Genomic DNA, 18940 nt, shown 5'->3' on the forward strand with positions numbered 1-18940 from the left:
AAAATCTGACTCTGTCGGAAACACATTATAGGAAGCATGCAGTAGAAGATCCAAAATATTCCAATTGGATAATTGGAGAAGTACAGAAATGTTGACATCATACAATTATCTAGAATGAGTAGAGTTGTACAACTGATGTACTTTAAGCTAAAGCAAGTGTAACTAACACAAACACACATGGATAAATAATATTATCAAACAATCAATTATTAAACTGTCTCTAACAGTCACAGCATTAAAATTTCTTACAGGCAGGAGTTCAACCCATTACACACAAGTAGCAATGCTAATTGACTTGCTATCATGCATCAGTGCTGTAATTTTCTTGGCCATGCATTTGTACTTGAAAATGGATGCATCAAGGTCAGAGAAAGGCCCAAGGTGCATGAAAGCAAACTTAGGCAAGCAGAAATTGAACTCAGCTAAACGAACAATCCCACTGGGTTTCTATTTCAAAATGCAAGGTCTATACATGAAATTATAACCTGACACCCACCATATATACATGCTTCTAAGTCAAGTCTAACTGTTATGCACAGATCCAGATCTGCAGTCGCATAATGCACTGGCAGATCTGGATCTATGCAATTTGTTCAGAGTAATCAGTAGAACAAATAAAAGAGACCATGATCTGCCAGTGTATTATGTGACAGCAGATCAGATCAGGGTCTATGCTGTTGGCAGTTTGACTCAACTTATAGGCAAATACATAAAGTACAAACCCAGCAGATAAGAAAGCATTTAATCCTGGATCCAAAATCACACAAATACACACAAAGAATATTATTAAGCTTCAATCAAACTGCTAGAGACACAGAATCATACATTAAAATAACATGGCTTTTATAGTGTTGTTTGCATAAAGCTATTTGATGTATCAGCAATGACTGTATATCACATTGTGATCTGCCAGTGGTGCATTAATACAGACATGTAAACATTTATTCAACAGTAGGCTATCACTTGTATACTCTATGAAACAGTGTTTAATTTCCACTGACTAATCTATAGCAAAGTAAGAAAATAATGAGAAAAAATATCCCCATTTTCTAAATGAAGTAAACTTTCATCTAAATCTGTTCTGATTTCCCTTTCATGTCCCTCCCCGTCTATCTCTCGTGCATAAAGGACAAATAATGGGAAATCTGTGGAGATAGAAAAACTGAATTTGGGCATTTATAAAAACCTTGAAAGTGAACATGCAGCAAGTAACCTACAAGAACCTGGGCATCGTAATGGTTTGCATATGCTTTTCCTTGGGATTTAAATATAGTGTTCACAATACCACTGATACAAAGATGCAATAGCCTGTCGAGACTAAACACTACATTTCTTTGTTAGAAGGCACAAACATACCGTAATTAATGCTTTCTTTTGTTTTCCCCCTTATTACCAATAATTTGGTTCTAACAACAGATTATTTGATATTAAAATGGCCAAAGATCAATCTCCCCCACCCCCTTCTCTCTCTCTCTCTCTGTGTTGGTTGTTAAAGCAACAGACTAATTGGTCAACAAAGGAATACAGGGACGGACAATACAAAAATTCCTTTATGGTAAGTCTCCTTCCCTTCCACCACATGTATCTCTCTGTTTGTTGGTCTGTCAGCATACCCATTTTACCATAACCAGTCTCTCTCCCTCTCCATTATAGGAGCATGTGGGCAAAAATACATGAAAACACAATTGTAGTGGACCTTTGATGTGTCTGGTCTCTGATATTAAAATTTACACTCAAATGGACCATTGGAAATAAGGAAAAGATAGGAATGGAGGAAAGAAACAATTGCATGGTTGGTAGCAATGTTAATTAAAGCACAGTAATGACTTAGATCAACTGTAAATGCATTTAAATGTTTAAATTATCTCTTGCTGGTTCATCATTTCACTTAGTTTATATTTCCCATTTGTTTCAATATACCAGCTGGTAAGTTAATGTTTTTGTTCAAGAAACCATGCTGTGTTTGTAGTGTTCTACTTTCTTCACTTAAACCTTTTTCCTGTTCAAAATATAGGAATATCTTATAGTTATTTAATGAAAATAGAAGCTCAAAAAAAAAAGCAACTTATCAATTTGCAAAGATTATGCAGTCAATAAGCACAAAATGTAAATAACTACATTTTCTAGCAGGCACACTTGAGCAGGGATGTGAAGAGTTCATTCAGTTGGTCAATATACACCTGCCTTTAGCCAAACTTAAATCCTTTGGAAATGCAAGTATGTGTATTTGTATGTGATATAAATATAATATATTGAGTATGTATGCTGTATCTTTGATATACCACTTATATAAATTTTTCAATCATTGGAAACTCGGCAAGCCGCATTTCCTTTTAATGAAAACTTTATACAGTTAGTGGCATATCAATAATTGCAAACATGCCATATATGTGTGCTATGTATGTGTGTGTTCCCTCTTTAACAGAAGACCTAAAAATAACCCACACTATAAGCAAGGGGACCTTATACAGAGGGGTCTAGTGAAATAAAAAACCACACCCAAAACAGAGTATTTAATGATGTCAAATCACATAACTTTATTGCAATAATAAAACATCCAAAATGGAGATTTAAAACACATCTCAGGGCAAGAAAAAAATGCACGTTTCCTCTTTTTAAAATTTGGGAAGGTAGATATGAATGATTAGCAGATATAAGCACTTCAAGTTCAGCTCAATTTGATGCACAAATCAATTTCTAGATTTTTTTGGGTAAACTATTAAAAATATTTTTAAACATTATATATATTGTAATGATTAGAATATAGAGTGTACTAAGCACTTCAATAACTGGGCTAAACCAGCTCAGATGCACAAATCAATTTGCCCGGGGAGTGGGGAAGTGCCAGGGTCAGCAACGATAAACAGGAATGGTTGGCTGACCGAAACACATTTTTTTGCCTGACTGTACGTGTTTGCATTAATACAAATACTAATTACAACATCAAACAACACAACTAAAAGGAATGCCTTACATCATTAAAATGTACATGACTTGCATATAATCAATTAGTGGCAATACAAAAAACACCCTGATGCAACCCTTACCATGTGATCAAAATAAATGCCAGAAAACTGTCTGAAGAATGACTAACCCTTTGCACAACGATGGGAACAAATGTTACTGTGTCTGGGTTACAATGGTCTGGGGTGGGGTGGGGTGATATAAAGTTGAAAATATCCGACATATTGATATCAATGCTTGTTCTAAAATTTAATATCATTCCAGTTGCTGTCTCAATAGTTACAGAGCAAAATAAAATAATAATTTAGGCTATTCTTTTAATTTACTGACTGGCAGCTAATCTCACTCAACATTACAGACCCAAACAAAGGTCTGCTTAGTCAATGATTACCCTGTGTATTTCACACCATCTTCAATGACCTTAAACCAGGTGATAACCCCGTTTATTATCTATCACAGTACACCACAGGGTTGACTTCACCAATAGCACATAGATATTACACTGTGAAATTGGGCATAATGAGGTGAAAACTACACCAGCACAAGTGAATGAAGGTGAATACTGTATATGCCGTCCTACAAATTTAGGGAAAGGGGTGACTCGAGGCTGGAACTAATGCCATGTTATAAACTGTTGGATAGGCTTCATGTAATGTCAAATACAATAATGTTGGATAGGCTTCGTGTAATGTCAACTACAATATTGTTGGATAGGCTTCATGTAATGTCAAACACAATACTGTTGGATAGGCTTCATGTAATGCCAAATACAATACTGTTGCATAGGCTTCATGTAATGTCAAATACAATACTGTTGGATAGGCTTCATGTAATGTCAAACACAATACTGTTGGACAGGCTATGTGTAATGTCAAATACAATACTGTTGGATAGGCTTCATGTAATGTCAAACACAATACTGTTGGACAGGCTATGTGTAATGTCAAATACAATACTGTTGGATAGGCTTCATGTAATGTCAAATACAATACTGTTAGATAGGCTTCGTGTAATGTCAAATACAATACTGTTGGATAGGCTTCGTGTAATGTCAACTACAATACTGTTGGATAGGCTTCGTGTAATGTCAAATACAATACTGTTGGATAGGTTTCATGTAATGTCAAACACAATACTGTTGGATAGGCTTCATGTAATGTCAAATACAATACTGTTGAATAGGCTTCATGTAATGTCAAATACAATACTGTTGGATAGGCTTCGTGTAATGTCAACTACAATAATGTTGGATAGGCTTCGTGTAATGTCAAATACAATAATGTTGGATAGGCTTCGTGTAATGTCAAATACAATAATGTTGGATAGGCTTCGTGTAATGTCAAATACAACAATGTTGGATAGGCTTCGTGTAATGTCAAATACAACAATGCTGGATAGGCTTCGTGTAATGTCAAATACAATACTGTTGGATAGGCTTCGTGTAATGTCAAATACAATAATGTTGGATAGGCTTCATGTAATGTCAAATACAATAATGTTGGATAGGCTTCATGTAATGTCAACTACAATACTGTTGGATAGGCTTCGTGTAATGTCAAATACAATACTGTTGGACCGGCTATGTGTAATGTCAAATACAATACTGTTGGATAGGCTTCATGTAATGTCAAATACAATACTGTTGGATAGGCTTCGTGTAATGTCAACTACAATACTGTTGGATAGGCTATGTGTAATGTCAAATACAATACTGTTGGATAGGCTATGTGTAATGTCAAATACAATACTGTTGGATAGGCTTCATGTAATGTCAAACACAATACTGTTGGATAGGCTTCGTGTAATGTCAAATACAATACTGTTGGACAGGCTATGTGTAATGTCAAATACAATACTGTTGGATAGGCTTCATGTAATGTCAAACACAATACTGTTGGATAGGCTTCATGTAATGTCAAATACAATACTGTTGGATAGGCTTCATGTAATGTCAAATACAATACTGTTGGATAGGCTTCATGTAATGTCAAACACAATACTGTTGGATAGGCTTCATGTAATGTCAAATACAATAATGTTGGATAGGTTTCAGGTAATGTCAAATACAATACTGTTGGATAGGCTTCGTGTAATGTCAAATACAATACTGTTGGATAGGCTTCATGTAATGTCAAATACAATACTGTTGCAATGCACCATATAGATGTATTAATTCTTTCTTCTCATACAGCGATTTAAAAAAGGATGGTGCATGAACTGGTACATTAAATAATTAGTCATTAAATAATTAGTGTTGTTACAGTGCATTTGTAATGCTATACTAACCCTGATACAATGAAAAGAACACACACACACATATGCATATATATCACAACAAGGACTAAAAGCCAACAGTGCATAGTTTTTAAACAAGGCACACTCATTCCACCCAACCCATCCTCCGATTTCAACCTGTATCTTTTATACTTACTAGTACAGCTTCAGTGGTTAAACTTTTACTTTATGTTAGTTATATGAAACTAAATTATACAGATGACAATTTTTTTTACATAATGTTTTGATTTCCTAAGCCAGATAGTTTTTGAAGCCTATGGTGATCCCACCAACATAGTCTCCAAGATGGAGTTATTACAGACATCTATCTCAAACTCCCATTCCTACCTCATCACCACCCTAAAGAACTCCCATTTTAGCAAAAAAAAAAAAAAAAAGAAAGGTGCATGTGATAAAGATGAATGTTCACTACTCTCAAGACTACCTGTAAGTGCATCACATTTTACGGTGATCATTCCTTACAGTTATTATCAGTGTGGAAACATCCAACACAGATTGATAAAGAGTTAGTTTGGTTATTAATTGAACCTGATGCTATAACTGACATGCTAGCCTTCCAAAAGTGGCTAGCTGTTGTCAAATAAAGCCCCTAGACCAGCTGTTAGTGTCAAAATTGCTTGGTATTAAGTTCTACTAAGAGTTGAATTTGATCTGTACTCACTTTTACTTCCCATGCCCTGCTCTAGAGAATCACTTTGTGCTGCCTGCAAGTTGTTTAGCCCTGGAAAGTAGGTTACATTGGCCTAGTGGTAAAGCATACAGAATATCATGTATAGCCCTCATATTGTGGGCCAATATCAGATCAGATTCGGCATTCAGTGTGAGAAGAAAAACAAATATCGATGCTAAGAAATACAAAGATTGCAAACAATAAGTATAATAAATCTTTTAGCATAACGTTTATTACCTAAATGTTTCTTGAACATGAAGAGAATATGCATTTCAAAGTTACAATCCACTTTGCTAAGGGGCATCACAAGAAACTTGCTCAAAAAGTACATTTTTGCTTTAAGACTTATGAATTTCAAACTTAGAACTAGAAAATAAATATCCCAACTGTATCATTTAGTCTTTGAAAAAAGAAATTTCTGAACTGCCTCATTTAGCCTCTGAAAAAAGAAATCTCCCAACCATAAAATTTAGCCTTAGATAAAAAAAAAAGAGATGAAGGTATTTTAGCCTACACAATAAAATTTTAATTAACTCAAACATGAGCACCCTATATGATTACATTATATGCCCACTATGTCAAGTTCTGCAAAACCATTTTTCTTTTTCCAGCCATAGTGACCTTGATTTTGGACCTATTGATCCAAAAATTAATGGTTTCTTTCTTGTTTCAAATGTACCATCCACACAGTTTGGTTATGATTTGTGGCACAGGACTCAAATTATTTTGTGGAAACTATTTCTTCCTGGAGTATCTCTCATCTTTGACATTTTGACCAAAAATTAGTGTTTCCTTGTTTCCAATTTGAGTCATCTACTAAGGTTTGTCCAAATAGCTTCTAAAGAACTCAAGATATCATGCAGAGGTCATTTTCCTTCTTGAAGTCAGTGACTTCAACTTGTGACCTTTTGTCCCCAAAATGAAGAGGCATCTTGCTCATCTCAAATGAAACTCATTTACAAAGTTTGGTCAAGGTGTCTGTTATACAAGTAGGTGTCTGTTATACAAGTAGGTATCTATTATACAAGTAGGTATCTGTTATACAAGTAGGTGTCTGTTATACAAGTAGGTATCTATTATACCAGTTACTGAGTGACAAGAGTTTTCCATTTGACAGTACCTCTGACACTGCCCTTTGATATTTGAACTTGAAATCAGTAGGTTTCTTTTTTACCCAAGTGCAAGCTACTTACAAAATCTGGTAACAGTAGATGCTGGATAACTTGAGTTATTGTGCAGAAACAATATAGGGAACAGACATACAGATGGACAGACAACATAATATGGGCACAAAGTCTGATGAACAAAAGTCTACTTTCTACAACAGATTATGGTCAAAGATTTTATCAGACTTTTCTGCAGGATACAGCTGTGAAAATAACAACAAAGCATGCCTTCTAATGAAATAGTGGCATGGACTTGACAACGGGAAGTATATACTGCATTTATCTACATATAACACACATGCATGGAGTCAGATCTACTGTCACATTATGCAATGGTAAATCAGGGTCTACATTATTTCACTTGAAATAATAAGTAGGACATACAGCATAGACCCTAATCAACCAATACATCATGGAAAGCATATCGTGCTCTATGCCCTACACATCTGGGGGCAGATTATACCTAAGGAAATGTAGTAAGGAATGCAAAAGACTTTAGTTAGGCAAGCTTAATCTACAGGAAAGTGAGTTTTGAATAGTGTTGACATTTGTACGCATCAGTCCCATTTTTAACCAAGCTCATAGATTTTCCCCACTACAGTAGCTGAGTATTTCCATGTCTTTTGTGGTTACTTGTTGATACCATGCTCTATGTTGATGCTTCATACAAGCCAAGGTGGGTGGGCAAATACAATGCTATATACTGAAGCATACAGTGTAAATCCATACAAAGACTTGGGGTAGGCATGCTCAGCAAAACCAACAGTAAACAGGATTTAAAACCTTGCCATACACTTTTCCACATGTTGTCCGTTGTAATCAAACCTTTCTGTGGAACTTGATTTTCATTATAAAAAGCAATTCTACTGAACTTACTGACCCACGTTAAACCTAGAATTACAAATGCAACTAAAAGCTTATTTAGGATTATTAGGCCTTACATAGGGTTTCCAATTAAAACTTTGTAGCATGAGTTATATCCCTTTATTCAGCACTGCTCAGGTCAATTTTTGGAGCCATAAAGAAATGGATTCAAGCATATTAATCAAAATTCTCTTTTGAAAGTTTTTCTTTAATGCATTTTACAATACTGATGTCACATAAATGCCACATTGGAATTTTCATTTCTGTCACATGAAAAATTATTTTTTTTAAAAATGTGTCTTATCATACAATGATCTCAAAAATGGCAGACAGTAGATACCAAGAGAGAAACTCTCAAGTTATTGGAAACTGTAAGTGAAGTTGGACAGACAAGTATACATAAAGCCTTGAGTAACTACCCAATGTATTTCTATCCAGACTATTTAGAATCAACAATGTCTAGAAACTTGATTTATTATGAAAAACCAACAAAACTGCCAAAAAACAAGGAAGACTGGATGTCAAAAAAAATAACAAAATTCAGGAGAGATGTCTTTATGCACATCCACATTTCCTTTATCAATGAGACCCCTCCTGAATAAACCATCAAACCCAGTTTTAACATTTATCACTTAAATGACTTGTTGAGGTGGAATGTACATTACATGCCTACTGTGTTAAATAGTCCTATAGGAAGGCACCAGTAGGGTATGTTTGACTCTGGAAAATACTGACCAATGGGTATAATTCAGTATCACTGATCTTGACCATGAACTTTCTCATATCAGGTTCCATTTGTGAATTTTACTTAAAGATGGTATAGAATACCAACTGTCTTTATTTTGGTTGCTCTGACTTTGACCAAAGAGCTGTAACCCAAACTTTGCAGCACATTTCCTTCCTGTATCAACCAGCCCACTTCAAAGTTTGGTGCCCTCATCCAGTCTGTAAATTAAAGTTATTTTACGGAAACCATTCCAATTATTTGTGTCACTTACTTTGACCATGGACAGTGACTATATGATTGTGGATTTCTAGATTCCAAATATGTAGATTCACACTTACTTCCAAGTACAAACCATCCATAATGTTTGAACACTGAACATAATCTGAAACAAGTAATTGTGCAGAGGTAATTTTTCTTCTGAATCAAAAAGACCTCGACGAATGACCTTTTTTGACTTCAAAACCTAAAGACTTCTTCCTTTGGTTTCATCATGGTACATGGGTGAAACTAATCTTGCTGTGCTTAAACCATTTGTTCAGTCACAGTGACTGTTATATTTGAATTAATAGGTCTTTTCCTTACCAAATTGCAAGCTATCAACAAAGTCTGGCCAAGGCACAGAGTTAATAAAGATGATTATTCTGCAGAAACCATTGCTTATCCTTCAATCAAAATGACCTTGACCTCTGACCTACAATACTGGCTTCTTATACACCCTAACTTCAGCCACCTACAAAGTTTGGTCAAGGTTTGTGATGTAGAACTATATAAAAAATTGTAAAAACCATTTTAAACTTTTTACAAATCTTAGTTTTTAAAATGACTGACTTCTGACCCCCAAATAAATAAGCTTTTTTTTTACCCCCAAGTGCCAACCTGACTAAAATCAGATCTCCACTATCCTACATAAAGAACTGACAGCAACCAAATAGGGGTCATGTTCTGGTGACCTTTGAATTAACCAATTAAAAAGCACATTTCAGAAATCAAAAGTAAATCAAATTGAACGTACATATGCTTTTCAGGCATACTGCTCAGTTTCCCAATCATGATAATAACACAGGTCACCAGAATATGACCCCTAAGTGGTTGCTGTCAGATCTTCACGTAAGACAGTAGAGATCTGAGTTTAATTAGATTGCCCCAAGTGCAAGCCACCCCCAAAGTTTGCTCTAGGTTTGTAATCTGGAGCTATGGTTACTGTGTGTAAACCAAAGTGGGCAGATGGACAGAGTTGGACAACATTATAGCATTATATATTTCTGTCCAATGGTGGGGTGGAAACAACAAAAGAGCTAACTTTTGTTCATGAGATATTAAAGTCACAAACTTATCTGCTGAAACATTCTGCTAAATAATTTTGCAAATATGGTGTAATTCATAGAAAAGGTATACTGAAACATTACCAAATAGCTAAAATCATTGACCTAGATCTACCAATGCATTACGTTCTGGCAGATTTGATCATTCAACTTGTAATATTCAGTGGATAATATTGACCCTATGCAGCTAGTCTCATTCAATCAGACTCTTGCATGGCTCATTGAGATCTCCACTATACAAATGGTAGAATGCTTGCTGTTACAGACCGAAGGCACATGAGAAATATTTGTAGAAATGAAACTGCAAAGACATTTCTCCAAATTTATCTAGACATGCTTTCTGCAATCACTAAAGCCCAAATAGTTTTCAAGGCTTAAAAGAGTAACATTAAATACTAATTTTTTTAACAAAGTGGATGCCTCAATCTGTCAATGAAGCCATCCACTTTCATGTAAAACATTACATCATCAGAATGATTATGTCAACTCCTTTCCTCTGCCAATTAAGAAGCTTTTCAAAACATTGGAAAAGACTCATTCTGGCAATAATGGAAAGAACAAATTTTTACCACAACCGTATTTTGCTGAAGATCTCATAGAGCCATGTGAGAGGTCTGGTTGAACAAGACTACTGTACCTTTCCCTGGTGGGGCCACCATCCTCTGCCATTTTTGGAAAAGAGTTGTCTTTAGACAATCTCGAGGGTTGAGTCCATATGCTTTATGTCTGGACATCAGCTCCTGCATTGGTTCTAGGATCACACACAGCTGTTAAAAGGAGGAAAAGATCAAAGATGGAGACATTAATTCTATTATGTCACTTACAAAAGTAAAATGTGTTTCATGAGAAAATATCAACTCTATTATGGCACTTGCAAAGGTTTCTAGTAGTGCATTTTGGCACTAGTACAAGTTTCTAGCAGTGTAAACATTAGTTTCATGGGAATGTGTTAACCTTATTTTGGCACTAGTTCAAGTATCCAGCAGTGTAAACATGGACATGGAACAAAACAAATTCTCATCCATGGGACATTCTGCATGCCTAACTTTTCTTGTGTCAGTCTTTTTGTCTTAAACTGGCTGTCTGTAACCATGGGCAGCTGTGACAGTAGAGTTGAGGTCATGGGGTCAAGAGTTCCATACCCATGCAAGCCTGTGTCTGTCAGTTCTTGAGAAAGGTACTTAATTCCCAATTTTTCAATGCCATATAGCAAATAAAATGTTCAAAGTGCTGTTAAACTTAAAACCAACAAACTATAATGATGCTAGCCATCACCAAAATCAGCAAGAGTGATCAAATTTTCAGATGGAATTTCATCTACATTGGTATTTGTGAAAAAAATATGTCGACACTGCAAACATGGAAACAATAAACTGAATAATTTGCTGAATCAGGCCAACAAGGCCTGCAACACAAAGTGACCAAGTCAAACAGTTAAACAAATCTTCAAAAAGAGAATTGTGAATGCCACATAGTAGCCTGCCCTCTGTGTGTGTATGTTTGTGTGATTTGGATTTTTAAATGTAGCTTTAACAATTTTTCAGTCATATCACTATGATGTCTGCAGTGTGGCAGTTTATAGTGATGCCTAGCACTGGGGCATCATGCCACAGACATGTAGCATCATGTCCCACCCAGTCACATTATCCTGACAACAGGCCAACCAGTGCTAACACCAACTCTTAATGCTGTGTACCTAGTGAGGCAGCTGTTAGTACCATTTTTTAAAGTCTTCTGTATGGCTCGACTGGGGTTTGAACCCATGACCTTCTGCATCCAAGGCAGATGCTCTAACCACTGGGCCACCAGAGTGGTCTACCCTGCCCTGTGTTTATTTCTTTAACAGCCTTCTGCCAAGGCATGGTCAACTTTGGAGAATATCGACCAATGGGTATTGCTTACTTCAACCTTTGTTTATCTTATGCAGACTTGAACTAAACTTAATGTGAAGAAACCATTATTTCCTATACACTTACTATGACAAAGACCACTGACCTTGCGACTCCAGAATCTATGTGCAAGCCATCCACATTCAAGTAATTTTTTATCAATAACAAACATTATTCTGCAAAACCAATATTTCTTGAACATACGGATTCAGTATTGTTTTATGGCAACTCTGTAAAATTTTACTATATGGTGCCAACTAAAGTACAGCTAAATAATGCACAAATTGCATTTCTTTGAGCCACGATGACCTTCCACACCCAATCCTCATACTTTCAAACCTTAAATGCAAGCCCTCCGCAAGATTTGGTCAAGGCATATCCTCTAGAATCAATGTTATTATTTCAAAAACCAGTTTTCTTCTTTCAGTCAGCAACAGCTGACTTTATGACCCCAAAATCAGTACGTTTCATTCCTATCCAAGATGTAAGCCATCCACATATTTTGGTGAATATACATAATGGACCATGACCTTTGATCAACAGGCTTCTTTCTTTTCCCTAATTTCATGTCATCTACAAACAGCAGTTGGACAAGAAGTCTGGGCCAGCAGGATGTGTTCTGTTGAAATTTCTTTCTCTTTTGATCCCATCTCTTAAGCAAGCAAATATTTCAAGGCTATGCTAGTTTATCTTCATCAGATCAATTCTGGTCATATTCTCTTTAATGCTTTGGAGAAGAATTCCGTATATGATTTTCCACATCTAGTAAGAGTTGCCAAATTTTAAACTGGTGCAGAATCTTTCGCACAAACTTGAAAGACCTATACATCAGGATTCTCTGTAATTCATTTAGTAGAAAATGAATAGGTGGACTCTGTGAAGTTGAAAATAACAATGGTCATACAACAAATAATTTTTAAAAATTATGACCATTCAGTATTTTATGTACAGACTTGAAAGGTTTTATGCCAGGATGTACTGTGCCAAATTTTGGTTGAAATCAATTTACTGATATTTGAAAAGATGTTGAACATTGCAATTGTTGAAGGCCAGACAAAAGTCCGATGAAGCACCCTACAATCAGCTCATTGGCTTTATGGTCTGGTTAGCTAAACATCAAAAATATTGAAAATGAAGAATGGTGAATAGGAAAAATGCACACCAAGTTTTGAAGAGATACCATGAGCAGTTCAGATTTTTATGAATGGAGTAATTAAGCTTCATTCAAAGCCAAGCAGATAACACTTATGTATAGTACGTTACAGGTGAATGGAGTAATTAAGCTTCATTCAAAGCCAAGCAGATGACAAGTACAGTACATTACAGGTGAATGGCATAAGTAAGCTTCATTCAAAGCCAAGCAGATGACACTTAAGTACGGTACGTTACAGGTGAATGGAGTATTTAAGCTTCATTCAAAGACAAGCAGATGACACTTAAGTACAGTACATTACAGGTGAATGGCATAATTAAGCTTCATTCAAAGCCAAGCAGATGACACTTAAGTACGGTACGTTAGAGGCGAATGGCATAATTAAGCTTCATTCAAAGCCAAGCAGATGACACTTAAGTACAGTAAGTTACAGGTGAATGGAGTAACTAAGCTAGGTGAATGGCATAATTAAGCTTCATTCAAAGCCAAGCAGATGACACTTAAGTACAGTACATTACAGGTGAATGGCATAATTAAGCTTCATTCAAAGCCAAGCAGATGACACTTAAGTACGGTACGTTACAGGTGAATGGCATAATTAAGCTTCATTCAAAGCCAAGCAGATGACTCTTAAGGACAGTACATTACAGGTGAATGGCATAATTAAGCTTCTTTCAAAGCCAAGCAGATGTCACTTAAGTACAGTACATTACAGGTGAATGGAGTAATTAAGCTTCATTCAAAGCCAAGCAGATGACACTTAAGTACAGTACATTACAGATGAATGGCATAAGTAAGCTTCATTCAAAGCCAAGCAGATGACACTTAAGTACAGTATGTTACAGGTGAATGGAGTAATTAAGCTTCATTCAAAGCCAAGCAGATGACACTTAAATATGGTATGTTACAGGTGAATGGAGTAATTACACAATAAAGAGTTTCACTTCCTGTCCCTGCAGAAAGGCATGCCTTTTAACTGATGCTGTTGTTGTTGTGGTGGGTTTAATGCTATTGTTCAGCAGACAACAGGTTACACATATCAGCCAGTATAAACTGCCTTTTTAAGTTCACATGAAAACCAAAGCCATCCAAGAATTGTTGAAACCTGACAGCAATGGAAGTCTGGAAATAGTGCTAAAGTAGCCTTAAATTACACAATTACTTGATAGTACAATTCTAGGTGACAGGCACATATAAAATGGAAACAAGAAAGCTTTAAAGTTTGAACATCTATAAGTTGTAAATAAACTGACTCACCCTAAGGAAATTAAGCGTATAATTTGTTAAACCCTGCCGTGTTATATTCTTAGACAATTGTTCCACCATTGCTGGATCTTGCTGTAATAAAAATACATAAATAAATTACACTAAGTTATATTAAATATGTCTTATCTTATAGCAGGTATGAAATTCACAGATTACGATATTCAAATGAATGCTGGCTGATCATATTTAAATGTAATGTGACTCAGGAAATCTGCAATCTCCATCTACTCCCCATCAAGAAAAGTGGAGAAACTTGAAAATAAGTGAGCTGTAGTGTCTTCTTTAATAGACTTTATAAAACTTCCCATTGCTTATCCACCTGAACCTAGACCACTCCCCAATAACTATTTCAAAATGAGATCACAACCTTATGCATCATCTTTGTTATGTATATATTTCTTGCTTGTACTTTTTCTTTGTAATTACTTGTACCAGCATCAAGGTTTTTTGTTACTGTTGGGGAAACAGTGCTCTAATAAGCTCATGTTTTCTACTGAATTCCCAAAATCTGAGTTCTGTACTTGTCTATGGCAAAAGTTTTAAAGTCAATATGGTTTAAACTAACAGGAGACTACCTCCCAAAAAAGACCACTTTATCAACTGGTACTCTTAACTGTCCAATATGACTAATTTGAATTCCTCTTTACATCTAGTAAACAAATCACTCTATAAAAGCAGTATTTTCTATTTCATTCCAGTGATAAGAACAGAATGGTAAAGAATTAAGATATTTCAACTGCTGGATGTAGACCAAGGTATCAGTTTGGGATAATGTTCTCTTTTTTTATATATAAAAATCTAGACATCCAGTTATTCCTATTTTTTATTAATGGTAGGAGGGAATAATGTCTTTGGACTTGGAGACTAGTGTCAAGAAAAGATAAAACAATTCAACAATAGCAGATAATGTATTAAAATAAAAATAAATAATTATCATCAATAGTAATAAAAAGAGAATTACATCATTTTCAGAAAGTCTACATAATACATAACAGTAAGTAATGATAAATGTGAACTCGGATTAATTATCACTGATTATTCCAAATCTATACGTCTGTGGGACATGCATACATTTGGATAAATTGAGACCCCTGCCCCCCCCCCCACCATGTAGGTACATAAAAATTTACTTGTCTCATTGCACTCAAAACCATAATGTACACATCAATAACAATCAAGTATTGCATGCACTTTCCTTTCATACCCCCCTCCATGCTGAAATACATACAACATGGTAGATGTGTTTGTGTGTGTGTGTCTATATATATATATATATACACACACACACACACACACACACACACACACACATGAAATGTAAACAGCAAAATGAACAAAATGACCTCGACTAAAGGCTAACAATATTTGATCTCTAAGAAACAAACTGTTTCACTCTAAGCCAAAACAAGCAGCATGAAAAGAGAAGCAAGGTCTGCAAGGTTAAGACTTGGACAATCATATTTGTTTAAAAAATGGACTTTATCTCACTTCATAGTTTCCAACCTGCATTGCTATGACACTTCGGGGGATGAGCTCTCGATGTTGACGGATCGCAAAATGCCATGATCGAATTCTCATCAAGTCATCAAAGGTGAATTCCAACACCAGTCTGCCCTCTGTTACAACCTGAAATGATCAGCTTGAAATGAAAATAGGTTAATAAAACAATACATCGAAATTCTCATCAAGTCATCAAAGGTGAATTCCAACACCAGTCTGCCCTCTGTTACAACCTGAAATGATCAGCTTGAAATGAAAATAGGTTAATAAAACAATACATCGAATTCTCATCAAGTCATCAAAGGTGAATTCCAACACCAGTCTGCCCTCTGTTACAACCTGAAATGATCAGCTTGAAATGAAAATAGGTTAATAAAACAATACATCGAATTCTCATCAAGTCATCAAAGGTGAATTCCAACACCAGTCTGCCCTCTGTTACAACCTGAAACGATCAGCTTGAAATGAAAATAGGTTAATAAAACAATACATCGAATTCTCATCAAGTCATCAAAGGTGAATTCCAACACCAGTCTGCCCTCTGTTACAACCTGAAACGATCAGCTTGAAATGAAAATAGGTTAATAAAACAATACATCGAATTCTCATCAAGTCATCAAAGGTGAATTCCAACACCAGTCTGCCCTCTGTTACAACCTGAAATGATCAGCTTGAAATGAAAATAGGTTAATAAAACAATACATCGAATTCTCATCAAGTCATCAAAGGTGAATTCCAACACCAGTCTGCCCTGTGTTACAACCTGAAATGATCAGCTTGAAATGAAAATAGGTTAATAAAACAATACATCGAATTCTCATCAAGTCATCAAAGGCGAATTCCAACACCAGTCTGCCCTCTGTTACAACCTGAAATGATCAGCTTGAAATGAAAATAGGTTAATAAAACAATACATCGAAGAGACTGGTGCTCATCTGGTCAAAAGTAATTTCCAGCAATCTCTTACCTTGTAGTCTATTTCTGTGTAGGCCATCAATATATATGCAACAACGTCACACAGTATAGTGTGCTATAAATAGAATACCTGTTACCTATATGACTCCTATGTATAGTCCTGTCTGTTAAATTTACTGCAGTGTAGTATATGTCAAGTTCAACATAAATTTTAACCATTTTACTTTTCTGGCACACATCTGTTATCTATGGAAAGGTTGAAGAGGAAAATCTTATCTTTATAGTTGAGTAATTACTTTTCAAGAAAGAATTTTGTATTTGCTTTATAATCTTGAGAGAACTCCTTCACTATCAAGCCAGTGAAACAGTGTGACCAAACATACCTGATTTTTCTCAACTTTGAACGAAAGTCCATATCACAAAATCATCATTTTAAAGTAGCCAGGTGTAAATTAAAAGTAGCCAGGTGTAAATTAAAAGTAGCCTGGAAATCACCTGGCTCCCAGCTCATAAGCAAATCTTGCATAAAACTTTATTTTCGTTTTACGATACAGTTTAAATGATGTGTATCACTGATTACCTTTGACACCCATTGTTATTTCAAATGTTTTGTTTATATTCATGTTTATTTAGCACAGACTTGCTGTCAGAAACTCTTTACATAACGGACCCAAAAAGAATTATATATCAGTGCGCAAAGTAGTTTTGCGTTTATATTAAGCAGAGGAAAAGTTCATGGCAAACAAAGTTCTCACACAGTATGCGATTTTGTTCAGTGGACATCGTCAATACACTACTGTAATGGCCAAGCCAATGTATACTAGACTTTCATATTCTGTGCAGTTTCTGTCAAGAAATAATACTGATAGTGAACAAGAAAAAGATTATCCCCATGTGCCAACATGTGTGGACTGGATAGTGAATTTTAACCATCATGAAATATAACTTGCAACAGCGAACCAGCAAGCCATGTCCTCACATGAATCATACCCTGATCAGTGCTTTTTATGGCCTTTGGTTCAAAGGAGTTTGTGTTAAAAACTACCCATAGCCAGCATGTAAAAAATGTCAAATTTACCCCTCATGAACAGACAGATAATGGGGTTTACTGATGGAGAATATTTGTCCATTTCTAAATTCAACAAAAAGTTGATTTCTAAACTGAACACAGTGAATAAGTACCTAACTTGAATAATGAGGTGGTTAATCTGATAATCTGTAACCTAACTTGAATAATGAGGTGGTTAATCTGATAATCTGTAACCTAACTTGAATAATGAGGTGGTTAATCTGATAATCTGTAACCTAACTTGAATAATGAGGTGGTTAATCTGATTATCTGTAACCTAACTTGAATAATGAGGTGGTTAATCTGATTATCTGTAACCTAACTTGAATAATGAGATGGTTAATCTGATAATCTGTAACCTAATTTGGATAATGAGGTGGTTAATCTGATTATCTGTAACCTAACTTGAATAATGAGGTGGTTAATCTGATTATCTGTAACCTAACTTGAATAATGAGATGGTTAATCTGATAATCTGTAACTTAACTTGAATAATGAGGTGGTTAATCTGATTATCTGTAACCTAACTTGAATAATGAGGTGGTTAATCTGATTATCTGAACCTAACTTGAATAATGAGATGGTTAATCTGATAATCTGTAATCTAACTTGAATAATGAGGTGGTTAATCTGATTATCTGTAACCTAACTTGAATAATGAAATGGTTAATCTGATAATCTGTAACCTAACTTGAATAATGAGGTGGTTAATCTGATTATCTGTAACCTAACTTGAATAATGAGATGGTTAATCTGATAATCTGTAACCTAACTTGAATAATGAGGTGGTTAATCTGATTATCTGTAACCTAACTTGAATAATGAGATGGTTAATCTGATTATCTGTAACCTAACTTGAATAATGAGGTGGTTAATCTGATTATCTGTAACCTAACTTGAATAATGAGATGGTTAATCTGATAATCTGTAACCTAACTTGAATAATGAGATGGTTAATCTGATAATCTGTAACCTAACTTGAATAATGAGATGGTTAATCTGATTATCTGTAACCTAACTTGAATAATGAGATGGTTAATCTGATAATCTGTAACCTAACTTGAATAATGAGATGGTTAATCTGATAATCTGTAACCTAACTTGAATAATGAGGTGGTTAATCTGATTATCTGTAACCTA

At 35.2% G+C, this 18940-nt stretch overlaps 1 protein-coding gene across 5 annotated transcripts in view; it reads right to left on the reverse strand.

Annotated features, from left to right (window-relative positions):
* The window catches only part of LOC149795680 (LIM domain-binding protein 2-like), a 120322-nt gene that overhangs the window by 9475 nt on the left and 91907 nt on the right, over window positions 1-18940 (reverse strand). For 3 of the 5 annotated variants that reach the window (XM_089965537.1, XM_089965539.1, XM_089965536.1), the window contains 4 exons: window positions 15805-15942; window positions 14308-14388; window positions 10646-10775; window positions 5921-5980 (listed from right to left, as the gene is read on the reverse strand). In XM_089965537.1, coding sequence (XP_089821663.1) covers window positions 5921-5980; window positions 10646-10775; window positions 14308-14388; window positions 15805-15942 — 409 coding nt within the window. The remainder of the gene's footprint in view (window positions 1-5920; window positions 5981-10645; window positions 10776-14307; window positions 14389-15804; window positions 15943-18940) is intronic. The other 2 variants (XM_089965538.1, XM_089965540.1) reach the window with 2 other exon arrangements.

This window comes from Sinohyriopsis cumingii, chromosome 7, assembly GCF_028554795.1.
Source record: "Sinohyriopsis cumingii isolate HCF-2022 chromosome 7, ASM2855479v2, whole genome shotgun sequence".
Lineage (NCBI taxonomy): Eukaryota > Metazoa > Mollusca > Bivalvia > Unionida > Unionidae > Sinohyriopsis > Sinohyriopsis cumingii.